We start from the raw sequence: 27,421 nt of genomic DNA, 5'->3' as shown, positions 1-27,421 counted from the left end.
AATTACAATAATAAATGGCAACAATCAATAAAATCAATAATAAATGACATTAAAAAAAGTAGGAGAAGCAATGTTTATTTCAGAGTTACAGAAGGTCATCATTTTGTTGAATGATTTGTTGTTTCTTTAATTTTCCCTCTTTTTTTCTGATGAAAATATTAAAAGTTAAAACAATGACCAGGGCCGTTGCTACAAATTCCTTAAAGAATACTAACGCGGGCCTCTGACTTTTCCACTTTATTTAGTCTACTTTGTTTTGATGCTAATGCAGCATTACTATGAGTATTAGTCAGGGTCTTATGCAGAATAATTCAGTCATACAAAGATTAGACTACTGGAGTTTTTTATGGGCCCCACTGGGCGCTGGGCCCCTAGAATTATGACAATGACAAACCCTCTTCAGATGTGGTGAAGTGTTATACCCCGATGAAAACATAAGTGGCACACAGCCGCCATAACTTTGTGCAGCTCTTGTTTGATCCATTATCATAACAAATTAAATTGCTTCCAAAAAATCATTAAATTGCTGTAGGACTATTTATATATTATTTTTTGTTAATTACAGTTTAAACAAATGTCCTACAAAGTCGAAGTCTTTATTTAATATCCAGGGGCATTACATTGTGTTTTTACAATAACAAATTACACAAGCAGTGCCAGTGCAAACACCTGAACACAGACTGTAGGCTGTTTCATTCTTGGCAGCATTTCTGGAAACCATCAGGATTTCAGTTTGTTTTTCACCACGATTGACCTTCAAATGTCTGTACATTTGTACCCATGGGCTTTATCCAACGCCGACACTGAGTTTAAATCCCCCAGTAATGATGTACATGGTTGGTAAACTATACAGGTTTATATGATGAATCTAAACAAAAAGTAATAAACTTTGTTAAATGTTTAGTGTTTGCATTGATTCAGGTCAAACTTGTCTGATTTCCCCTTCCTTATTGTTTATTTAAGGTGCAGGCCGTTAAACAATAGCTATAACTTGTCAGCAAGACTAAAAGCAAAATAAAAACTTTTGAAGTCATATTAATAATGTGTTTGTCAAAGAAGACGAAGGAAATGAAGGAAAAACACTTTGCTTTTTGCATTTTATTCTCTCTGTGGATTGATTCCATCAGATGTGCACAACGATTTCATCCAGAGGCTTGCGTTTCAAATCGGGCACAGTGGCGTCTGCAGCAGGGTAACCTACAGGAAGAAGCATCAGCAGCTTCTCATTGGCCGGCCGCTTGAGGAGCAGCCTGAGCTGAGGGCCACAGTTGAGGGGAGTCGATGTGACTGTAACAAGACCTGCATTCTGATAAGCAAATGGACAGAAACAAAACACAATTAGTTGCTTGACCAGATGCCTTATTGTACGGTCTGGTTTATAACTGCATTTATAACCAGGACAACAGGGTTGGTCTGTATTTCTATGCGTGATTTAGTCCTTTACCTGTAATGCGGCCAACAGGATTCCACACGATATGGAGACACTGATTTCATTGTAGTAGTGCGTCTTTTTCTTGCCATTTGGCAGAATCCCATAGGTCTGTTTGAAGATGAGAACCAGGTATGGCGCGACATCCAAGTACTCCTTAATCCAGTTTGTCCTGCAGGAGGAAAGATGTTGTGGGAGAGGAGAGATATGTATGTGGGTAAACGTTTTTCTTGGTCCTGGATGACCGATCTAAATGAAGGGTAGGCTACTGGTTTGGGGTACTGGTGCTCACCTTAGTTTGGCCAAATCATTGACCCACTTGTCCCCCATCCTCTGACGGTAATTCATCTCCTCCTCCTCCTCCACAATCAGTCTGATCTGGTGCTTTGTCTCTGCATCTGACACCACAATGAACGTCCAGGGCTCTGTGTGTGCTCCACTGGGGGCCGTACCTGCCCAGAGGAGAGGGGGTATATACACACAAGAATTAGAGATGAAATCATTAAAAAGCAGCATCTAACTTAATTCACAGCAGATATATAGTGGTCCTTGGTCCACTGATACTTGCCTGCGGTGCGGATGATATTGTCTATGACTTCTCGTGGGACCGGCTCTGGGCTGATGAATCGGACAGACCTCCTCTGGTTCATCACAGTGTAGAAATCCTTGGATCTCTCCAGCATTGTCTCCTCAGTGTAACGTTTCGGGGAGTAGGGCACATGGAGAAGGTCCTCCTCCTCCTCGTTGCTGTCCACCCAGTCACCATCCGCTAAAATGATGATGGACGAGAAAAGAAAAGAAAAAGAACATTCGAAACTATTAAAGTGTTGATAAAGGCATCTGAAAAGAAGATAAGAGTCATGTTTCTGAGAGCTGTTGACCCTTTGATGTGTTTGTGTACGGATTACCTTCAGTGTTAGCTGCAAGAGTCATTTTCATTATTGAATAATCTGTACATTATTCTGTTCAAATGATTGATTCATCTTTCGTCCATGAAACACTGAAAAAATGTATTTGATAATTTCTGTACCTTCAGGTTATGATAATATCATCAGTTTACCTCTTAACACTAAACACTCATGATATTTAAATTATATGATAAAGAAAAACAACAGCAACTGTCACATTTAAAAGCTGTAGCCATCATTTTTGTCATATTTGCTTGACAACCAGTAAAATAACTCTGACTGGAGTTGCCAATTCATTTTCTGTCTACTGTCTGTCTACCAAACAGCTGAAGAATTACAATCATTCATTTGTCCACAGCACCAGAAGCCATTTTAATTCAACTCATTAGACACAAACAAATGTGGAAATATGCATCACAAAAGATGTAGGTATTAACTTAGATAATAAATTTGACTCATAAAAGGAAAAGGGGGAAAAACAATCTCATAGTAGGCTACAAGAATATAGACCATTTTTGAAAACACTTAAAATATCCCTTAACTGTCATTATAATGTCAATTTTAAAAAGAGAGGCAGAATAGAAAAATCATAATACCACTTCAGTTACAGCCCATTTGAAATCATTGATTAACTAGGCTATAGCTGGGATTCTGTGAATGATAATGTGATAAGGCCAAGTTCCTTGAAAGCTGTAAAGTTTGCTGTGCGCGCTCCCATATTGCGCGTGCCCATTACCGTGGCGCGCAATACCCAAGAAATACCCACAACAACCACAGGGCCGACCCTCAAATAGCCTACATGAAGTCCTTGTTGTTTCTGGCTTTGAAACCATTGGTTTTAGTGGAGCATGAACGCTTAGAGTGATTGTCACGTCCACTTGCTCGTCGCCATGGGAACAAAAGTTGACCTACGTCAAGTGAGGAAAGTTTGTTTTCAGCTCCTACCGTCCTCTGCAGCTGTGGTTTCTGTATCGTCCTGCAGGTCCTGGTCCACCCACGGTCTCGACGCAGCTTTAGTTTTAGTTTTCTCCGGAGGGGTCGAGCTGGTCCCTGAGTCCCGTGGCTTCAGCAGCAAGAAGCCCACGACCAGGCACAGGACCACCGCCAGGACAGGGGTGAGGACGGACAGGAGAGCCATGACCGACGGAGCGTTGACTGGAGGCACTTGATCCGCCGAGAGGCTGAGCTGCAGAAGAAGAGCCGCTGTTATAAAACACTACAGTGTTATCTGGGGTGGGTCCATACACGCTGAGTCAGGGCTGTGTCTGTGGGAACCGTCCCATCAGCTGCTGAAAAATAGTACAGATCCACTATAGTGCTGCTCCTCTACAAACTGAACATGGTCTGATTGTTGGGTTGGAGTCACACACACTATAGTCCTGATGCTGGTTCGGGTGGTGTAGGTACTGTAGCCTATAACAGGCTGGTCATCAAACAACACATGAGCAACATAAAAGAGTTTGATGTCACTGTTACAAAGTCCTTTGATGTAGTCCTGTTGTTGCCTAGAGTTAATATTCCACTTTTGCCTGTGTTTGCAATGAGAGCTCTATAGTCTGTAAGTCTAAGGTTCACATTGAGTTGGGTTTTTCTAATTAATTTTTAATTTCTCTATTGACTTTTTTGGCCTGTTGAACGTTTTCTGACAATCTGACAGAAGCCTCTTAGCCTATTTCTCAGGATTTAACTTGCTTTTTTTTTTTTTTTTTTTAATTTTTGTATATTTTGGGGCTGTACAGCTGTAGAGAGACAGGACATGGGGAGACAGAGAGGGAGAATGACATGCAGCATGCAAGGGCCATCGGTGGAATTACCAGGGACATGCTGCAAAGACTATAGTCTCTGTATAAGGGACACCTGCTCAGTGAGCTAAAGACAAGACCCCTCTCCTAAACGATGCTCCAAACTTGCCCAATTTTATCATAAAGTAGCAGAAATATCCTGCTGGATAGATAGCCTCTGCAAAATCTGTTAGCCTGCATTATATTAATGTTTATTTTAGTTGAACAAGTTTTAGTTTAAAATGAGAAATGATCTTATTGACAGGTGTTAATCATGAATCAGCAGATGTGGACTATAGGACCTGCAGAATATTTACACATTATTTTGCATAATCCCACAGTAAGTGTAAAGTGTTAAACTCCAAAATGAATGAGGCTATTCAATGTACAACATCAAGTTTTGCAATCTATACAGTGAGTGAAATAATAGGCGATGGACTGAAGCCAATAGCCAATAGGGCTGTACTTTTCTATATCAACAACAGGTGGCGCAACTGACTTTCCCAAACGCCTGCCTGGAGTGATTGGGTCGACACACTCAGCATATCAACATAAACTGATGATCCAAATTCAGGTGTGCATATGCCATAGAATCACAGTCTCTTTCTGCACAGTCAGCTGTACATTACGTATGGAACATGGACACTCAGCAGACATTTTAGCCTACTGTTCAATAAGTGAACAAAAACACGAGATGGCAGAGGAGCTGGAGCTGGGAAAGATTTTCCAACATCTGCCTGTTCTTCTTGTGGAACCATTGAGGGATTTGGCTGAAACAGCGCAAATAATAAACATATTTTTGAATCGCACAGCCTGTTAATGCATGTTAAGACTCTTTTATATTTCTTATAGCCTGGTAATGATCTTTCAGTGCCATGTTGAGATTTTGTCCTTATAAAAAAATAATTGCAGACTCTCCCTAATTTCGCTGCCATTTTGGCGACGCAGGTCACTCTCTGTCATGTTTCACAGTTATGACTTGGAATTTGTCTTATGAAACTCAGAGGTGGAAACTGGTAATTTTATTCCACTCTGCAGAAAAAGGGAAATCCTGGTGATTTTAACAGGAGACGAGCATCGCGGGATGCGCTCTTCTTGCAGTGTTGGCTCCGCCTCCTCGGCTGTCTCCGGCGCTGCGCTTTAAATAGCAGCTGTTTAAAAGCTCCTCACCATTCTCCTGTCTGCCGCTCAGCACGCACTCCTCACTCATTCACACGTTTCTTTAACACCAAGTCCCCCCCTTTTCGCATCCCGCAATGTCGGCCGCCAGCACCGAGACCACCGCTCCCGGCGGCCGCGTCTTCTTCCAATCTGCGCCCGGGGTGGGCTGCGTGGGCTCCGGCCCCATCACCGGCGGGGACGACCCGGTCCAGAAGAAACAAGGCAAAGTGACGGTCAAGTACGATAGGAAAGAGCTGCGGAAAAGACTCGTCCTGGAGGAGTGGATCATTGAGCAGCTCAGCGAGTTGTATGACTGCGAGGTGAGTGGAGCACAAACCAGAGATACCACACAAAAAACACACACATTGAAAACCAGATGGAGACGGAGGGAAACACTGCTCCCGGTCACCTGCTTTGTGGCCTTGTGACTCAAATATAACCTGCTCATCTGCTCTGTTTGACTTGCTGATCAGCTGGAACTGCAGCTCATCTCCCACCTGTGATTCTGTCTTCTCCCATAAAACCTCAAAATGCACCTATGTTCACAGTGGACTAACATCCTCCACTTAATAGCCTGTGCCTTTAGGTGTATCGGTGCGTCTTTGTCCTCTGCAGCACTGATAACCTGCTGGCTTATGTCTGGGAGGAGGGGGAGTATAGCATGAAGAGTCTGAGCGACACAAAGCATGTCTGGTTTAATAGTGTAGCTCATCGCTGGACGATCTTGCCTCCAAAGACGATTTATTGCCTCCTCTGTCACACGCTGGGAGAGAGATTGATGGCTGGACCGAGGAGGTCGAGAGAAACCGCACGGTTGCGCCTTTTACGCACCAGTCGCCTCGGTCTTTTAAATGAAATGTGCCAATTAACCGGTTCCATTGAATTCACTGAAATTGATTGGACGCTTATTTGTCCACGGGTCATCATTTAATTCCCTGTCGTGGTATTTAACTCTATATCTGGTTGTTTTCTAGAGCAAAATCCATGTTTTCTCTGTGATTTTGTAGAGGGAGAATAGTCTACATACGCTGAAACTGATTTCCATGTCGTTTGATTGATTTTTTTTTTAACCTTTGAAACCATTTTCACCTTTCGAGGTGACGTCAGGTGTGATCTGACACCAGACGATATTGATAGAGATATTGACAGCCATATTATTCTGCGCTCTCACGTTCACAAGTCGCATTCTTTAACATTTAAAGAGGAGGAGGGTTTGAGTGCGTGTCAGTCTATGTGGCTATGTGCGCCGGGAGAGGAAAGAGAAGGGGGGGGGGGGGGGGGGGGGGGGGGGGGGGGGGGGCGCAGAGAGATAGAGAGAGATAGAGAGAGAAAGGGAGAGAGAGAGAGATTCTATAGGTGATGTGCGTGTGTGTGTGTGCCAGAGCCAAGTTGGGGGGTGTGGGGGTGGGGGTGGAGGACTGGGGGAGAGGAAAGAAGGGCAGTGGGTTAAGGATGTGCTGATGCTGTGACTCTCCTCACCAGCCAATCACCTCCTCTGGCTCTGACCCCCTTCCTCACAGCGGAGGGTCTGCACAGACATATGCACTCATGCACACTGTAGGCATGGCTACAGTATGTCTGCATCCACGGGGCTCAGCCAATGAGGGATGAAACAGGCGCTGTGATCGTGCATCCACACGTGCAAGCTCACATAAGCCTGCCAGACCAGTCTGTGGGGATGCTTTTTATTGAGATATAAACAAGGCATGTATTTGTGTGTGTGTGCGTGTGTGCAACACATTAGTGCAATCATTTCTGTGACATGCTGTGTTTCAGACTATTACAAAGATTGATTGCAATGTGTGTGTGCATGTGCATGGGGGAAACACCTGCTCAAATCACAGCATCACTCTGACTGTCAACATGACATAGTGTTGCAAATGCAAATATCTTTCGCCCATATACTGAAAGCAAACAGATTTTCTAATGAAAACCACTGTGATCTCCAGTCGCTCCAAACTGCATCCATCCTTCTTGCAGCGCTCCAACTATCAGCTGCTGTTTTTATGGGTTTTCGTTTTGTTTGTGAGCCCCCCCCTCTTCCTCTTTATAGTTATGCTGTGCTGTGGTTAGAGCAGTATATCCTGTCTGAGAGTGAACTGGTTTACATTTCAAAGCCAGCTCTTGGCTGCATGTCAGTCCAGTTGTCAGCAGGTGCACTTGATCTACAAGTCGTATGATTGATGTCTTCCCCACACACAGACTGGCCAGCCCACTTGATGTTTCGATGAGAGCTGGAATGCACCTGTCCTGCATTTATCTCAGACTGCCACATTTGGGCCACAACATCATTTGCCTTTCTCTAAAAATGGATGTGCGGTTTTGTATACCAGGCAGTGATTTGTTTAATGCAAATGGATGAATAATCAAGATCACAAGATGCATTATCCTGCTGTGATTTCTAGATGTAGTACAGAAACCTGTTTTATTTTACTGTTATGAAAGACTTCATTTTTTGTCTTGACTTTAATTTAACAGCGGGGAATCGGCGGTCCGCATTTCAGTGTAGATATTCCCAGCAGCATGACACCTCTTCATATTATGTCTTTCGCACAGCAAATGGGATAATATCGCATGATAATCCCCTGGCTCTGTGGCGTCGTTACCGGTCTGATATCATGCTGGATGCTGGAATAAGCACAGTGTTGAATGGCAGTAGAGAGGCTGGCAGGGTTTCAGAGGACAGCAGGTAATGAAACGGATACATCTTGGTTTAGACACGCTGTCACTGTGGCGCATTGTTCAAGTTTCTTTCATCTGTGCACTGCTTTACTGATGGTGTTTGGTCACATGATTGTAAAGTGGAAGTAACACTACCTTCAAACCAGCTAACGCCTCCATGTTAAGACCCAAGGTGGACACAGGTGTGTATGTTATGTACTTGTGTGTGTGTGTGTGACGGAGTGAGGGAGAGACTGCTGATTTGGCTGCACTGGCCTGGCTTAAAGGTCAGTCACTGTATCTGTTTCATAACAAAAACCTGATACTAGAGAACATCACAGAGTGTGTTTGTGTGTGGGTGGGGGTACAGTGATGCTGAAAGGCCGAAGATGGGGTTAACTCAGAAAAAAATTGGATTTTATTTTCTATGGTGAGAATTTCTGGGGATATTTTCTTGTGTCTGAAAAAATGTCTCAGTTATAGAAACAATAAAATCCAGAATTAGAAAATAAAAACGGGCTAGCATACAAGAAACATAGGCTAATTGATACGACACTCGCATAGTGCTTAGCTTAGCATAGCACTGGAAACAGGTAATGGCTAGCTTGCACTTTGTTTAAACCAATGTGTAAATTCACGTCTTGTAGCTCTAGCTAGCTGATGTTCTGGGAGAGGTCTTCTCATCTGACTCTCTGCAAGAGAGCAAATAGCATATTGCTCAAAATAACAAATTCCTTTAATCTTAAAACAAAAACAAGATGTTTATTAAAAAAGACTTAATTGACTTTAAGTTTTCCCTCTTACTGTGTCTTTCATTAAAATGGTTTTGTCCAACATTGATTTTAATTTGCCTCCAGCCTCTTGCTGTGTCTCTTCCTCTTGCTCTCTCTGGACTATAGGATAACAGAAGGTGAGTCCTGTCAGAGATGGATTCCTCTCTGCTCTCCTGGGATGTGTTGCCTCTGTTCATTTGGCTGCTTCAGAGGACGGAGAGAGAACAGAGAGGAGGGGTGACGTGGAGAGAGAGAGGGATGGAGAGAGATAGCCAAGCACCCAAGTGCTCCCAGTGCAGCTCTTAATATAGTGGAGGCTAAGAATACAGCATCCCATTGTCTCCTTATCATTTCCCTACAGAAGCTGTTGGAGGAATTCTCCCTCTAGTGCATTTATTTAGATATTATTATATATATTTTACAACACCAATTAAAATTAAAGCAATAATCTACAATGTTGTATGTATAGCTAAATAAATTAATCAAGAACCATTACTGATTCAATTTAACATTACACTGTATCTTGATTGAGCTTTAACTAATCATTATTTTCAATATTGATTAATCATTTTCTTATTGATTCTTCTCAGTTTGATTCTGTTTGCTTGTAAGAAAGTGTCAGAAACTAGGGAAAGAAAAATATGTCTGTATACATTTCCTGAAGGCTAATGATGTCAGCACATCACTCATTCAATCCAAACAACAATCTAAATCACAAAGTGTTACCATGTTAACCAGGTATACTACTTTATAATTAAATGTTAGGGACTGAAAATAAAAAAAGTTTGATATTTTTGTTAAAAGACAGTAATGATCAATGCATGATCAGAACTGTTGCTGATTCATGTTCTGTTGACTACGCTAATTGGTTAATGGACCAACTATTTATTGAAAACATTTAGAATCTGAGGAGAAGACTCTTATTTGCTTCTGGTGTGTAGCTATTATCTGAAAGACATGTGGACATCATAGCTTTTGATCCTTGGATCACCAGGCAGGCCTCCTTGGCACAGGCCCAGGAGGCTGAGAGGTTAGGGACACCCCCTGCCCCAGATCTGACTGTTAATATTCTATAGGTTGAAAATCAACGACCTCAGGCACAAACAAACACAAAGAGACACAAAGCGACCACAGGAGGTCCTTAAACAACCTCGAGGAGAGACATAAAAATGACTACAAACAATGCAACTATGTTCGCTCTCCTTCGTTCTGCTTTGAGCCTCAGGGGCCCATGTTCTCATAAGCGGACCATTTAATCATGTAGGCTACTTTGAAAAACTTTAACATTTCACAGCACTGATGAAATCTGACGAAACGCTCCTTTTGTACTTCTGGGGGAAATACTGAGATGTAAACGTCCTAATCTTTCACTTAGCTGAAGCATAATCCTCATCCTCACACTTTCCTTATACCTCAGGAGGAGAAAACCCACCCACTCAGTCTCTCCCACTATGACAGACTGGTCTAAACTGGACTGCAGTTTATTGCTGAGGTCAAGTCCAGGTGATTAAAAGGCAGAATGTGTCAGCACGGTGACTAGTCCGTCTGTCTGAGAGCTCCTCAGCACAATCAATGGAGTGTAGTGAGGAAAAGGCTTTTACTTAGTGTGTGTGAGGGAGAATAACAGAGTGACAGATAGTGGTAGAGTGGGGAATCCATTGTACACTCTGCAGTTTTTGTGTGTGTGTGTGTGTTGTTGGGGTGCAAGTTGCAGGATGAGGGGAGAGAGAAACTGTAATGCCCTACTTTTCCATGGCTCAGCTTCAATAGAGCCCCACTCAATGAAGCTTATTCATGTGTACAAGCACAGAGACAGTGCTCTGCCCTCAGGCCTTGTGTATGTGTGTGTGATTATGTCTGTGTCTATGGATATGTGTATAAGGCCATGCATGAATTTCTTTTGGGTTGATGATATTCCGCTGCTCTTTGGCAGATATGGGGTGGTGAACGGTCGGGGGTACTTTCCATGAATGGATGCACACACACACAGACACACATATGTACAGGTCAGTGTGCATATTGGGATCAAATGGAGCAAAGGGAAGTAGGAGATCATCAGGAGCACATTCTCCAGGATAATACTGACTCTTCTGTCTGGTGCTCTCTTTCTCTCTGGGTAATCATCACCGCAATAAAGAAGGGGGGTTGTTTTGTGTATGTGGGTCTGTCTCAAGGCAGTGTTGGTGTGTGTGTGTTTGTCATCTGGGTTTGGCTGCTGATTTCTGGCCCTTCTCAGTGGCTCAGTGGCTTTTAATGGACCCCAGGAAGAGTAGCTGCTACCAGGTGTAGCAGCTAATGGGGATCCTAATAAAATCAAATCAAATCAGCGTCACCACTGACTTCTAAGAGGGAAAAAAATTAGCATCTTCATCTCTCCCTGCCTGTATCATTATCTCCTCCTCCTCCCCCTTCCTCTGTTTTCTCCTGTGACCTTGTCAATAACCTTTCCCCCGCGCTCGTCTTATCTGTTTTTCTTGCTGGGAAGGAGAACAAATGTGTATCATGTGAACCTCACAGGGCAGCAGAGGCGGAGTAAACAGTGCAATCCAAGCCAGGTCATTAGCAAAGTTCAATAGGTTTAGGCGTAGCATGTCAGAGACGAACACACACATAGTGACACACAAAGACAGAAGTATTGTATTACCATTAAGATTACTGGATGCACTATGTATGTGCAGACTAGGGTTGCAAAATTCTGGGAATTTTCAAAGTTGGAAACTTTCCATGGGGGAATATATGGGAATTAATGGGAATAAACGGGAATATATGGGAATAATCGGGAATAAATCAGAAATTTAAAAAATTGAAGGTTGGGGGGGGGTAACATTTTACTCAACATTCATGTTTTTGTTGTTCATACAAGAATTAAAACTTGATAAAGTTTTACTCACAAATAAATCTGTTGAAATATCATGTTTTTTAATTGTATTATTTTGCATGGATGTCTGCTTATGACAAAACAAAACATTTACATTTATGTTTAGATATGATACAGTTTGTTTAAATTACCCCAATTTCCTAGCCTGACGAGCCAGACTATATCACTAAAATGTATACACCTACGGAGCAAATATTTTTGCTGCCGCTAGGGTGCGTCTAGATTTCTAGGCTACCAATTTCCAGTTAATTCCGAGAAATTCCCATAATTCCCATAGAAAGTTTCCAATTTGGAATATTTCCAAAATTCCCCAGTTTAACTTCCCATGGAAAGTTTCTGGAAATTTACCGGAAATTTACTGGAAATTTACCGAAATTGTCCACCCCTTTGCAACCCTAGTACAGACATACAGGTGTAAGAAGACAGTGTGTTATTCTCTGCTGCAGGTTTATGGGAAGTGTCTTCATTATTTACCACTTCACTGGTTCATTCAAAGGTGCATCCATCACCTGTGACAGCCGATGGGTGTGATCAATTGAACACATCTCGCTCGACAGGAAGTGGGTTAAGCTTGATGACCTCATTATTTCTAAAATGATAATTTCAAAATATAGAAAAAGAGAAAGCAGGAAAGAGTGTAATGGAGAACAAAAGACATTAGGTTTGGGGGAGGGGAAAGGAAGAAGAAAAATAAACATGTATATTATAAAATAGTATGTAGAGTGACTATCATTAGCTCAGCTGACAATAAGTGGCTCTGATGTGTTTATGGATCTGGCAGCAGGTGGGGGGGAAGGTCAGTGTTGTGTTTGCTGTCAGCTCTGGGGAAAGCAGACATTTATCCATCTACCACTTGCAATTGCACTGACAAAAATAGCCTGGCGTCTGGGTCCGAGCACGTGTTGACATGTTTCACGTAGCACCTGCAGACACATGCATCTGCTGCTAAACAAATCAGAGGTGTTGAAAAAGACGGCCGATAGCCACCAGCTGCTGAAAACTGATCTAAACACACACGCAGGAGAAAAGGTGTCAAATGCCTACCCGAGAAACAAAACTTGAGGGCAGAGGTTACAGTGCGCTTGTTTTGTCATCTCTCTCCATTTTCCATCCCGCTGTCATTTTCTACACTTTAAACTCCTCTCCTCTCCTCTCCAGCGTCTGACCCATCGGGACACCCGCCCACCTGCTTTTTATCCTCCTCCGCCTCTCTGTGATTTTTTCCCTCCGGCATCTGTTCTACTGTCAGTCTGGCTTTCACACACATACACATTTGAGGTTTTATATCTGTAGTTGACACAACTAATGACATATGATGATATGATTCCAGTGAGTGCAACCGTTTAAACAGGCGTAATTGTTACACTGATACAGTGGTAGCTCCTGACAGACAAGTATTCAAAATGGCGAGAAAATAATGATGAGTAAATAAAAGAAAATGTAAGGTGGAAATGTAATGATGTGAAGCTTTTTTTCCTTTCCTTTTCCCTTTCAACCTTCTCCTTTGTGCTTCCCCACTCTTATTAACCCCATACGCTGTGTTTATGGGCTTAGCTATGATAACATAACACTGTTAGAGTGGTGTTAGATATTACTGCCAACCTTAGGGAGGCATATCAGCCTGTCTGTTGGAGAAAATAAAATTGGATAAAAAAAGATCTGGAAAATATCTGCAGGTTATTGACTTGAATTACAGGTCTTGCAAATATAGCCCTGGAGTCTAAAGACATCGTTATACAAGGAAAAAAAAAAGATCTTAAAATGGCAAGTGCAACTCACGATCATTGTCAACTTCCAGTGCTTTCCATTTTGATCATTTAGATTTTTATAGTCTTTAAAACTGTTTCATATGGGACATCAGCTGCAACGTGATTAAAGGTTGATAGAAGAACAAAGGGAAGCAGCTGCAAAGTGGGCAAGCAGACTGTGAGACTGTGAAAGGAAGAGATGTTGACTTTTCACACTCACACACTGACTTTCTTGTCTTCCTATGACATCTCCTCCCATCCCGAGATGATGCAGTTAATCACTGGTTTCATTGTCAGCGGGGCTGGCGCGATTTATAAACTGGTTGTGTACAAAACACTGACTCACTCTCCACAGTTGGCACCGCGAATAGATGTGAAAAGCTGCCGTCATTCACGTGTGTGTCTGAGAGAGGGGCGGGATGCGGAGAGAGGGGGAGATGAGGGGGAAATGGGAGAGGAGGGAAGATTATTGTTTTGACTTTCAAAGTCAATGGGGTGTGTTCATATGTGGGTGTGCTGCTTTCTTGAAGGCTACCATTGCGCGTCCTCAATGACTCGGCACATTTGTAAGCGATGGGTCCTGTCAGTCATACACTACTGTAATCTATAATAAGATTAAAAACTGATTATTCTCTGACAGCTTTGTTTTGTTGCTGCAACACCACAGGAAAGTGTCTGAATTTGAATATATCCACTAGTGTCTTCACTAGATAGTTGTAATGCTGACTGGCTGACTGCTTGTGACCCTCATGCTACTGATGTTTGAAGTCCAGTTTGGCTGGAGGCGTTGCTTCGACCTGAGGGCAAAGGTCCAAATGGGCCCCAACAGTCAATACATCAGCGTGAGGGAGAAACTGTCTGTCTGGTAAAACAGTAAAATGAACAACACACGTCTGAACCACAAAACTGTGAAATAGACTCACACTTACTCTGGATCAGGATTTTTTATCAAAGGAGGATGAGATGATTTCCAAGTGTTTGACCTTTGGAATCATTGCATGTAGCTGCCATAACTATGATGACATGCGCCTCCTCAAAACATAACTACATCTCAGAGGAGAGAGATGCCACATGGAGACTGAAGGTTTGACTGTGTTTCAAGTTTCAAATGCTGTTGATAATTAACATTAAGCAGGTTGAAGAAAGACTAAGGAGTCGTTCACCTTTCAGTGACCTCTGTTCCATCTACATCAATACATTTTTGCTTGCTACAGTTGCTGCTCTCTAAAATAGCTTCATATAACTCCCGTTGGAAGTGTGGGGTTAGGTTTGACGAGTTGTTCAACCACATTGGAAACATCAGTGTTTGTTTTTGAAGATAGTCGACCAATCCCTATGAGGAAGCATACATGCTGTTGAAATGCGAAACTCATTCAACTTGTCCCGCTATATCACAACGTAAATCTGAACTCACATAATACGGGAACACAATGAAGGATCAATAAAGATTAGTATGTAATACATAATACATGAAACTGTACAGCTACTTACTGCTAACTTAAATCTGACCTTGTGCCCCCCCCTTCAGAAAAGGTGACCTTTGTTATCCAGATGAAGGTTGAGCACTGAAGGGTAAATGATTCATTTACATCACAATTAGCCTGCAAAATCACCACTCAGAATCATTTCTATTTATAACTCTAATGTCCCCGCAGAGGATTAATTCCTCTCTCTCCGACTCTTTTTCTACCAGTTCCCCTCTCTGATATGCAGTGTCCTCTGTAGGGTACAGCTGAATCAGCGTGGGAATGAGCTTTTGCTGCAGCAGCTAACTTTAACCGGTGAAGTTGCTTCATCTGTGCTGTAGGGTTTCAGCAAATCGCTTCACTGGAGGGGCAATAGGGAGGTGGGGGATGGAGGATGCGGAGAGGAAGATGCTGTAGAAACACTTAATTTTACCATTGCGCTATCTGTCGCTTATGTTCCGGGGATTTTCTTTTTGTTTCCTCGCGTTTTGTAAAACTTATTCTCCGTCTCTGTTCTCTTGTTCGCTCTGATCCCCTCAGTTTCCCCCGTCTTTTCCCTCCTTGTCCTATCCATCTCCGTGCACTTTGTCGTGCCGTGGTTTCTTTCCCTCACCTCACTGGGTCTCATAAGATGAATTCATCCAACCTTGAGCTCCTTCTCGCTTTGATGTGACACAGCATGGCACCGCGGAGAGACGAAGAAAGCTGAGCTGTGAGGTTTTACTGTGTTGCGCAATCCTCCTCTTCCTTCCCCTCTGCCTCATCATCACAGTGACCCACTTATCTGTGTGCGCCCCATCTCCCTGTATCTTTATTTTCTCCTCTTATGTATTCTAATTACCGCTCTCATACATAACTCTCTTCGTTTGTTTTCACTTCCCTCTTGCAGCCCCTGTTTGCCTCTGCAACTCTCTGCTTGGCTCCTGATTTAATGCACATCCTTTCTTATTTCATTCTTTGATTTATTAAATTTCTTTTTTGTGCTCTGCTTTTTAATGATGTTTCTTTGTCTGCAGTATCGTTGGAACATTTTAAGCATCTCCTTCAAATTCTCCTTGTTTTCTTCCTGTCCTGTCATCTTACAATTTTCATACAGAGCTGTGACTAAGCAGCGTGGGTGTTATTATCTTATTTACCAGGTAACTTTTCTTTGAAATCGGATTAGTCTCTGTGTGTGTGTGTGTGTGTGTGTGTGTGTGTGTGTGTGTGTGTGTGTGTGTGTGTGTGTGTGTGTGTGTGTGTGTGTGTGTGTGTGTGCTCAGTATTATCTAAGTTATGTGGGGGATCTGTCAATGTCAGCCACATTTTATGTGTACAGAGACGCTCACTTTCAAGATGCCATTACAGACAAAAACTAAATGTTCCCTCTGCACCACCGGGACATAAACAACACACTCACAGGAAATGACCACGGACAAAATGGGAACTGATAGACACTGATGTCGATGGCAAAGTCTCCATTTTCAGCATCTATACCTGACGGCTGTCATGATCCTCCTGACAAAACCTTTTAGTCACATTAGAGTCCCACAAGCAAATTGCCCAGGCTGCAGTAATGCTACAGCCCAGTGCTAAAATAATAACTGGCACAATTTGTCACTTCATAATACAACCAGACTGTGTCAACAATCAGCCACATACACTCTGTGCCTTCCTTTGAACATTGTAAGGCAGGGCTCTGCCTCTGACTTTAGAGGTACCCGATCTAACAACAAGTTAGCTAGCTTACCTACCAGCAATTCTTAATGTTATCTTTAATGTAGTCCTGACCTATGCATTGTCTTTATGTTATAATTAGGGATGCACCAATTGTGAAATTCCAGTCCGACACCGATACCCATGTTTAAAATAACAATTGGGCCGATGGCCGACACTGGTACCGATGTTTTTTCTTTGTAATTTATTCTTCTGTTGTGTAAAGGAAACCAAGAAGTCTTCATTACTCCCACACAACCAAAATTTAGTTAACTTGACTTTAACAAATTTAACACATGTGCCCTCTTGCATATCGGCAGAGTCACGATATGTTTGTCTTTTTATTTTCGCCATAATATGATGTTTCTTGAGCTGGACTTTAACTGGGCATTAAAAACACACATTTCAACAATATTTTTCAGTGCTAACATGAACATGAACTGTTTAAAAATATTTTGGCATGGCATATAAGGGACACTCTAGTTTTTGCATCTGAATATTTTAGCATCAGTAGCCTAACAACGTTATAGGCTGGCAAAGCTACTGAATAATAGTCACATGTCTGTCATGTGTTGCTACTGTAGCTGCTGTAGAAATGTGTCCACAAACAGACTTTATTTCTAAGGTACAACAACTTTTTATTTCAAGCACAATAGCAGCCAACCATTATCTAATCATTAACTGTATATTGTGAACTTCTGTAGGCTATTGATACTGAAACATTTTTCAGAAATAATAAATTATGTATTTAACATAATCATCATATTTATTGGTACAGTAGCTGCCTCAGCTAAAGCTGTTTGCAAATATTTCCTCAGAGGGTCCAAGTGCAGTTCAATGTAACTGGTAGTTCTGGTTTATATAAATAGGCCGTGAATAGGAATAATAATGAATCACTTGGCCGAGTGAAGTGATACCCTGTCAGAGAGAGTTTGACTTATTTGTTCATGTTGAGTGTTTGAATAGAGTCTGAATGGAGTTTGTTGTGAGTCACAGGGTCGGGCTGCTTACATTAGCTTTGATTCACCTCATCATAGACCAACCAGACCGAAAACCCTGCCGGCTGCTTAGCTGTTGGTGAAAACAAGTCCTGACATAGATGCACACACTCAACAAACACACTGTCTGTCTGCCTCGCTCTCCGTTTGTCCCGACCCGACTCTCTCTTGCTTGCTGGCTTGCATTATACACAGTCTACACACAAAGTTGCCTTCAACACAACAAACACTTGCCTTCTTGTTATCTCTCTTGCACACATATAATATACACACACTCACTCTTTTTTCCTGTTTTCATCATTATTTCTTTCTTATGCGTATGCAAACACACAAACTTGCCCTCATCTGAAACAAAGGCTGCCTCTGTTATTCGTAAACATGTAAATACAAATCACTTTGCTTCCCAATTTCACACAATGCAGGTCGTACAAAACTAAACACTACTATTTTGGTATACTTTGCTGTGTTTTCGATGTAAATGGACTACGCGCTCAACAAAACAGGTAGAATTTGGATGCAGTTTGCAACAGACAGCCTCTGTCTCCTCGTGGTTCTCCTCCACATTTGCATGCTATTTATTTCTGTCTGGTTTCTATTGTTTTCTTGCTGTATGAGGCCATATTAAAAACAATGAAAACATAGCCCCATCTCCTATAAAATATGTATTTATAGGATAAGATTGTGTGAATGTCTTTTAAACTCATGTCTCTATTGTTTTAGAAATTCAATACAAAACCAGATCTTTGTATTTTGTAGTTTGTACATCTCTGGTTGTCCCTTCCTGTCTTCTAAAAATGTGCTCTGTCATTTTATCACCCCACTGCTGGCAAGATGGAAAATTATTTTCCCAGGGGTAGTGGGTGTGACCTCAACTATTTTAGGCTCTCAATCACCAGCAGGACAACAACCACCTCAGTGTTTATCTGCCTGTTAAGTGTCTGAGTGTGCAAGTGTGTTTCCATTCTTGTCATTGCATGGAGTATATTTAACTCAGTTAGGTACTTTCTCACAAGTTCAGAGAGACAAGGCCCTGTGGTGACTGTTTTCTCTGCGGAAGACTAATGGTGGCCAAAAAACCATGTGTGTGTATGTGTGTGTGTGTGTGTGTATGTGTGAAGACTTTCACGTTCTCTGTGACTGCCTGCAGCCATGGCTTCACACACAAGCCTTTCCCTAGTCATCACCAATCACAATGACAGAGGGTGACGGACTGCCTGCTGACAAGTGGAATAGTCAGGGATGTGCGCACGCATGCACACACACGCACACAGACACACACGAGAAATAGGCAGAGACACTAGAGTCGTGTCAAGAAATATTCTAAATTTAATTGTATAATCAAGTTTAAAAAAAAGAAAAAAACCTTTTTATTGTGAAAAAAAATCTACATTGCAGCAGCTGTCTGCACATTTCTTGTGCGGGCCCAGGTCGCACAACATTACTTTTGTTGATTGAAAATGAAATGCGAGTCAAACTTAAACAAACGAATAACAATCGTGGTGATGATGGTGGACACTTTACAAGCCAAGTTGTATAGAATGTAATTAGCCTACTAGATAGATAGATAGATAGATACTGTGGATGATGTCTTTGCCCTCCACGCCCTTTAGAAGTAGGCCAGTGTGTTAAATTCACCCTCCTGACTGTTACTCATTCTAATTCACTTATTCATTTCTATTATTAGGTTAAAGCTTCTCTGTATGGAAACTAGCAGACTGAGTGAGCAGGACACCAGTCACTAGGCCTATCTTTTGTTTTTTATTGCACATTTGATCTCTTGTTCCTGCCATTGCAGTGAAATTGTAGACATTACTTTACTTGATTGGGCTGCTTCGAAAATTTTGAATGACATATTAGTTTTTCTATCAAGCCACCCAAATGATGGTTTTCAACCTGTAAAATGTTAGTTAGTAGTTGCTAACTAAGAATAACTAAAACTCTGTATTCAAAGATAAGTGTTTCTTGTTTAAACTAATGAGCTAATTATCTTCATTTTTTTTTTACATTTAGGTACTATGTGATTTAAAGGTACTATTAGCATGCTACAGCTACAGTCAGAGCAGCAGAGATGGTTGTAACAGCTAATCTAGGCTGTTTGTAAGTAAGTAGTTAGTTGTTTTTTCCCCCTCCATAATTATTTAGCTATTTAGGCTACTAATTTGTGTGGTAAAAAACCTTCTAAATTTCTAAAATGATGGAGGGTAAAATCAAGTTTTCAATTGCAGGAGCGATCAGGCTATCCTAGCTAAAGCTGTATTTTGGTTTCAGGTTGCCTGAAGCAAATGTTTTATTTTCATCCTCATTTCACATTTTAAGGTACAATTTTATATAACAAATGTCAAAATGTGAAAATACAAACACTAATTGAATGAGAGTTTATGAATGTTCATCACTTCCTTCCTTCTCTTTAACACAACTGCCCTTTTTCTCTTTCCATCTCTCTCTGTTTTTTTCCCATCCATTTCTTCCTCCTTTCCTTGAAATAGCTCATCTTACCTCTGATGCTTTGCATTTGCATATAACCTCGGTCCTCTGGTTGCACTGCGCTCTCACTCCAATACTAATAGATGACAGGCTTTGATATGATCTGTCACATTCCCTCAATTCTCTGCCTCTGTTTTCTGTCTCCTTAACGAGGAGGGGATTTCAGTGCGAGACCCTCTCACTAAGACATGGAGAGAGATTTCAGAGCAAGAAGTCGAAGAGGACGCTCAGAGAGGCCAAGATGCTTAAAATGCTGGTTGTGTAAATGCCTCTTAACAGCTCAGGAATAAGGATGAAGGTGGACTAGCTTATACGAGTGCAAGCGTGTGTTAGTGTGTTTTAGTGTTAGTGTGTGAGTGAACTAATGCAGATATGTGTGAGTCAGACCAAAGTGTCACAGATGTCAAGTGTACATTTTTTACTGTGTTAAAAAGACTTATGAGATTAGAGCTCCACGCTACACATTCCTGTTTTGTATTCATATTCATAGTAATCATATAGAAAAATTCAATTGCACTCGGTACAGTAATTCCTCTGTGGTCATGCCGTCAAATAAACTGCATATAATGCACCGCGCTTGCTCTACTGCGATGTCTCGCAGTTGGTATTGTCATTTCAAAGGTATAATTGTGAGCTAATTCCATTCTGTGCACATCAACCCACCCACGCAAAACTGAAATCACAGTGACTGAGCTTTAATGCTGAGAGCTAAAATCAAATCATCCTTCCATCCTCCCTGTTCCTGTGTCTGAATACCAGTTCACGCTCCAGGCTGAGGTAGCTATATAAGAGTCCTCTGAGAGGTCTAAACACACACACACAAACACACACAACCAAGAACTAGAGTCAGTTTTAGTACTATGGTACCCTGGCTGCTGGTCCAGGGACGTTTGACTGCATATGGCAAGCAAAAAGTAAGTTAAATTTTACAGTCGTGTTTGCTGTCAATTGGTGTGTTCACTCAGCCTGAGCCTTCCAGCTGAAGTAAATAATAGAAGGGGCTTCTCTGGAGTAACACTTTTTTTTTTTGATGACCTCTTGCTCATTGCTGTAGCCAAGACAACACTCTCAGCCTTGGGTGCAATCATAAAGATTAAAATTCTTGACCCACTGCTACATTAATATTTCTTATTGCTTTTGTGGAAAATCCCCACAGAGTCAGTTTAATTTATGCAAAGTAAAACATTTTCAGATTTCAATACCTCGATGTTTTCATGTCTCTCCCACATTGCTTGCCAACCCATAAGGCTTTGAGAGGCAATATAATATATAAAACATGAAAAGGTCTGATTTTTTTTGTTGCATCATATGGCGTTCAGAGACATAGGTGATGCAATAAACTGGCACCACACGACTCCATATAGCTTCATTTATAATCAGTCAGTTGTGTACTTTGGGTCTTGATTATTTACTGCAACAAGATGCCCGTATGCTGTAGGAATTCTTGCTGGTATAGATTAAAATAAGACTGTAGCTATGGAGAAGAAAAGCTATGGATGGTAAACATGAGGAATAGACTACCGTTAATTAAAAGGCAAACATTAATTGCAGGCCTGTAATAAAAAACTGTGGTTCTCTGCCTGGAAGTCCGATATGCAACAATCCCTATTGGTCACCCTACACACCCTTTACATTAAAGGACATAGTCCTTTCTGCACTGGCAGTGAATGTGAGCATTGAACTTAAACTATGAAGTGTGGAGTCGTTCAGCATCAACATATTTCCAAGGTACACTGTGGTGAGATAGCAGCCGTAGAGTCCATTTTGCTGCAATCATCCAGATGTCAGTGAACAGTTCTGCTGTTGGTAAAGGCCACTGCTTTGGATGAAGAAGCTGCACTTTAACATGGTTTCCTTGGATTTAATTCCCAGAAGGCAGAGTTTGGAAGATGCATCATGCGGTAGCTGGGAGGGAAGGGTTGATCCTCCCTGCATACCTCCTCTGCACAAGCCTCGTGGTAGAATAAAATGAACCAGAGGAACACAGGACCTTTTGAAGTGGCGTTGAGCTGAATACAGCCTCTAACCACCGAGCCGCTAAATGGCCCTGCCCCGGCACAATGACATTTCCATATGATGTCTGCTCCTCATAGGCAAATACACAGTATGTTTGAGCTGTTTGGAGTTTGGAGTGCAGAGACGTGGAAACAGTGTTTTGAATACAGACTTGGAGTCGTGCTGAGAGGTGAAATGAAGGAACTGAAAGTGAGACAAAGTGGGTAATTGAGGTTGGTTTTGGTGTCGCTACAAGTACAAGGATGTAACAACTCAGCTTTATGTTTCAGCGGTTGGTGGTGACTATTCCACCACAGAGATTCCTGTTTGGTTTTTCTATTGTAATTTCCTGTTTACGTCCTCTCCTCTTGTTTGTCCTTGTCCTCCCGATTTGCCTTTGACTCATCAGCCTATTAACCAAGAGCCTCTTTATGTTCCAGGAGGAGGAGATGCCAGAGGTGGAGATAGACATCGATGACCTGTTGGAGGTCACCAGTGATGACGAGCGAGCCAGCAAACTGCAGGTCTGTTTTTGTATCCTAATGTCTATTTCTTAGGAAACATCATTGTAATATACAATACAAATAGAAGATTTAGAAGAAAAGGGAAAGAGTTGAATCCTGTATCACCAAGCAGTAATGCTACTAAGACCTATAGCACTACGATTAAGCATAACTGACACTAAATAGATAATGATTTCTGTTATTTCTTTTTATTATAGATTAGAGATGTTATCCAACTCTTAACTTCCCACTGACTTTTTACTATTTGTTCTTCCTGAATGCTTAAAAGCTAAACATCAGGTTTTCCAGATTGGATGAACCAAATGTCTTAAATGTTGGTCTATTGAGTCTCCAGCCAGTAGAAAAAAATGTTACCACTGCTTTTTTTTTTAAACAGGATGTTTGATTTGCCCTTGTATAATTCTTAACAATGATGCATTCAAAGGCACTTTGAGGCAAATGGATACCAAAGCTTGAGACATAGAAAGTTTCAGACAATCAAAGCGTTTTTCTTACAATAGTGGAAGATGATTTTATCTTAATGTGAAACAGCTATTCACATAAACACAGTACAGTCCAGAGGTCAGATGTGTGTAGATTTGTGACTGAATATGTGCATTCTTTTCTAACTATCTTGGATCGCCTTTAAAAAACCAGGTGTTTGCATAGTCAAAGGAATATACGAGGTGTGCACCTTCTCACCGTAGATTCTGTATTTATAAAGACCAATTTATGTGCAGGAAATGGGGACACATCATTTATGCATCTGGCCCCAGGAGCTGCGGTGAATTGAAAACAATCACGGAGCACGTCTAATCCCTGAACTGCTCTCTCTGTTTCCCCCCCTCTCTGCACAGGAATCATTAATAGACTGCTACAAACCAACAGAGGTTAGTATGTGTAGTGTGTCTGTCATCCACACACACACACACACACACAATGAAATGGTCAATATTAGCGACCTAGACATTATTGACGCTCTCATGCACTGGTGAACTTGCAGTGTATAGACTCTGTATGTTGAACTGTCATCATTTCCCAGATGTATATGTGGTTAATAAATGTCTGACACACACACATGCATAAACACACACACACACACAAATCATTCTCTCTTTCCACTGTCACCCTGACCTAAATACAACATAGGGTTCAAAAGACCTCAGATCCACACACACATACACACAGAGGACACTGATTGTCAATACAGCGTGTTTTTAACGTATACACACTCGGTTTACTTTGTCTATACTTGAGTATGTTTGATACTGCATGCGTTTGAGAGAAGATGAATGGATGTGTGTGCTTGTGTGTGTAAAGGTGTTAAGTGTTTGGGTTGGGGTGAGGCAAGGTTAAGCTATTTTGGTGATTATAGGTGGTACCGACCAATCACATTAACTCTACGTACGGCAGGGTCGTCCAGCCTGGTCTCCCCATCTGTTATCTGTTATGTGTGTGGCATTAGGTCAGCTTGTGACGACCACTACAAGGTCACGGATATCCAGAGTGTCCCACCCAGGTCGACGGCCGCTTATATATGTCACACCTACACACAAACGCCCGCACACGCTGTAATCCATTAAGCGCGCACAGATGCCATTTTAACACACTCCCGCAAAGATGACATCAGCTGGGGATAAACACTGAAAGACAGAACGATGAAGGAAAGGATGGAAAAAAAAGGACAGACAGAGAGATGAATGGGAGGAAGTGAAGGACAGAAGCCGCCACAAAGAGATAGGGAGAGAGGGATGCAGAGGATATATGAAAGGACAGCTAGAGGGAGAGAGACAGAGCAGGGTATAGGGGACAGAGGAGGAGGAGAGGTACAGAGGGAGTGAGAGGAGGGGAAGGCGTCAGTAATTAGGTCACAAGCATTGTCACCCCTGGTATAATGAGGGGGATTATATTCCAGCACATTCACCACCTCAACACAACCCCTTACTTAAACCCAAGATGAGGAAGTGTCTTTACGGAGAGGCTTCTATCCCATAATCCACTCTTTCCTATTTTGTCATTTAAAATACATTAGCATCATGATTTGAGTTTGCTGCTGCAGCTACGTGTGTATTTCCTCCCCCTCCCCCCTGCTTCTGGCTGTTTGTTTTACATGTGTGAAGCAAAAAGTCGGATGTTTCTGAGTCAGCTGTGCTCAACATCACGGTGCTGCCGTCGCTCTGATGATTCCCCCGTGGCACGAGCAACTTCAAAACATCTATTTCAGTCGGATCATAATGAATGAGGAGCTGGCAGTCATATTTAGCTAAATTGCATCAGATGACAGTATTAAACAGCAGAATGAAGTCGTTGCTGTCTGGGTTTTGAATTTTCCTCTCGTATTTGCTTTCTTGCAGGGAGTTAGGTGAGATGAGAAAGAGATGTCAGCAAACTATTTCACTCCTTGCAAGAAAGCAAATGAGATGTATTACTTTAAATATCAGTCTTTAACTGTCTGCATTCATGTGGGAGTTGTCTTGTGTTAACTACAAAACCAAACAAAAACCGTTTGGTAATTGCATGTTAAATGATTAAAGACAGAAACGTGTGTAACCTGAATGCAACTGCCTGCCTAACTTGTTTTTTTTCTTTCCCTCATTTCAGGACTTTGTCCGGGAGTTGCTGGGCAGGATAAGGGGGATGAGAAAACTCAGTGCGCCAACCAAGAAGGGCCTATAATGGCTTTCGTGTCAACGCCAATCAAAAATCATAAACTACATCATCTCAGCTCCACCTGCTTAATCCACTCCACATGGACTGTCATCGTCACACAGAATAACTTATCAAAACATTAGTAACTATTCTGCAACCTGCAAACACGCACCATAAAATCCATAATGCATATAGCACAACAAGGTGTATTCTAACTATTTGACTGTTGAAAGGTACGTGAGCAAAACAGAGCCAACGTGGCGAAAATTAAAAATGTCGAACCCTTGCAACGTGCCAGAACTGCGACCGTGCTTTAACATGAACACCGCCTATAATTCCACGTTTCAGAGCCATGTTTAAACTTTTTAAGCCGATGTTGTAATCCCAACAGCCATACAGACTAAAACACTGATAAATCTCAAAAAGGGAGGTGGTTAAAAAAAGAAAAAAAAAAGAAAAGAAAAAACGTTTGTACCGCAGTAGGTGTGAAATTAGCTGTAGCACTATGTACACAGTGCTTCATGACTTTGTCTTTTTTACTGAGGTGTTTTGCTGTTATTTCTTTTTCAAAATGTACTGTACGTTGCCATTTATTGTTCACGTGGTTAAAATGTGGTCTTCAACGGTTTTTATTTTTGTCCTACTTCTAAGCCAACCTCCTCATCCTTACTCTGTCAGTGCTCGCGAAGGGAGATGTGAGGGTGATCTGCAGTTTTATTTTAAGCACAAGGCGTTCGTACATCAATTCTGTCCTTTTTTGTGATGTGTAAAATCTGGAAAGAGTGGGGACATTTTTAGTATTAAGATTTTTACTTTTTACCCACTGTACATGTTTCATCACAGCAAGGCATGATGGGTGTTGCGGTTCTCTGTGTGACGCTGCAACACCTGTATGATTGGCAGCCTTTCGCTTCCCATGTTACGTGGTGTTGTTCATTGCTGTCCCTCATCAGATTACATATCAGTTTAGGTTTAACCACCGAGCCCAAACGTTTTAGTTGTTTCTCACACCCGGCTTCACTTAACTCTGCTGACTAGCCTCTCTAATAGTGGTTGGTGTTGCCTTTAAAGACATTCAGGATCAGTTCACTTTTTACTCAGCACTGAACCTTAACTACTGACAACCTAGAGGCAAATGCGGTTGAGTCAGAACCTGCAGACAACTTGAAACTTTGACATTTAAAACCTGCCAGGTCCTGCAAGGAAAGGTGTGCCAAAACTGGGAGTATTGCATCCTATGTTAAGACGTTATGGAGGCGTGAGTGCGACACAGCATTTCCACAGGGATTTGTTTGTTAAGTTTGTGAAACAATCCTCGAGTAGGATGTGTTTGAACTTTTTCCAGGTTGCAGAAATTATGTTGTAATTGCATAATCCCAGGTTTAAGAGGTAGATTTAATTATTTATTGTTGTTAATGACCTTCTGTGCACCAACACACTCAAAAACCTGTAAGCTCTGGTACAATCATGACTCTGTTATGGGGTTGGGCCCAGTTTCATTTCCGAGCAGTCAATCGTGAACCAACAGGAATGGAGCAGAGCTAAACCTGCCATGTGATATATATAGAGATATATACCCTCAGCTGCCAAAGACAAAAGCAGGGCAATGTTTGGTTTTAACATAACACTTGCAAAGCACCCGTCTTGCATGCTAACAACTGAGAAAACATTCATAAAGAGTATAGATATTATGAACTTATAATCAAGCAAAAAATACTTTTTTGACTTAGCTACCATGTACGACTTTGTAGAACTTTTTGTGTTGACAACAACGTGACTGTCACGTTGGAGAGAATCCAGGAAATTAAAAAAAAAAATGGTGCTGTTTTTGATGTTCTTCCCAGGTTTCGGTTGTATAAAAAGGCATTTTCACTGTTGATGGATGCCAGAGAAATGTGTCTGAAAGAAATATGTGTGTCTTTATTGATGGAGTGCGTGCAGTCTAGAGTGGCGTCCTCCTCTCCTCGGTTGGAACAGGGCAGTGAGCGATGGTTGATTTATTCAAAAAGATTGTATGTTTTCTGAAACAGTGGATGGGAAGGAAGAGTTGAGGAGGAAGCCATTATAGATGGAGATGCTTCCAGGATTCATGTCGAGGTACTCCTTAGGATTTTCTCTGTCAAGAAACAGTTCAGGGGCAAAAGGCTGATATTTTATAATTTATGGGATTTCATGTGGAGAGTATTTTGAAAGTGTCCATATTAGAGAGCTTTACATTTGCATGTATTTTTAAAGTAGCATGTTGAAGGGAACTTTTGTTGGCCCAAAGGTTTTTATTTCACAAAATAACAC

General features: G+C 41.7%; 2 protein-coding genes across 2 annotated transcripts; one reads left to right on the top strand and one right to left on the bottom strand.

Annotated features, from left to right (window-relative positions):
- Positions 1–1,069: 1,069 nt before the first annotated feature.
- iyd (iodotyrosine deiodinase) lies at positions 1,070–3,954 on the bottom strand. The gene is made up of 5 exons (XM_084000374.1): positions 3,283–3,954; positions 1,998–2,198; positions 1,722–1,881; positions 1,445–1,601; positions 1,070–1,306 (listed from the first exon to the last, which is right to left on the bottom strand). The coding sequence occupies exons 1-5, from the start codon at positions 3,473–3,475 to the stop codon at positions 1,124–1,126; spliced, it is 894 nt and encodes a 297-aa protein (XP_083856500.1). The 5' UTR covers positions 3,476–3,954; the 3' UTR covers positions 1,070–1,123.
- Positions 3,955–5,034: 1,080 nt separating this feature from the next.
- On the top strand, positions 5,035–27,415 carry ppp1r14c (protein phosphatase 1, regulatory (inhibitor) subunit 14C). Its single transcript, XM_084000393.1, has 4 exons — positions 5,035–5,599; positions 22,418–22,501; positions 23,338–23,370; positions 25,082–27,415. Exons 1-4 carry the CDS (start codon positions 5,375–5,377, stop codon positions 25,154–25,156), a joined length of 417 nt encoding a protein of 138 aa, XP_083856519.1. The 5' UTR covers positions 5,035–5,374; the 3' UTR covers positions 25,157–27,415.
- Positions 27,416–27,421: the final 6 nt, after the last annotated feature.

Source organism: Trachurus trachurus, assembly GCF_905171665.1.
Source record: "Trachurus trachurus genome assembly, chromosome: 24".
NCBI lineage: Eukaryota > Metazoa > Chordata > Actinopteri > Carangiformes > Carangidae > Trachurus > Trachurus trachurus.
Note: the sequence above shows the minus strand (reverse complement) of the source record. Positions and strands in the feature narration are given on the sequence as shown.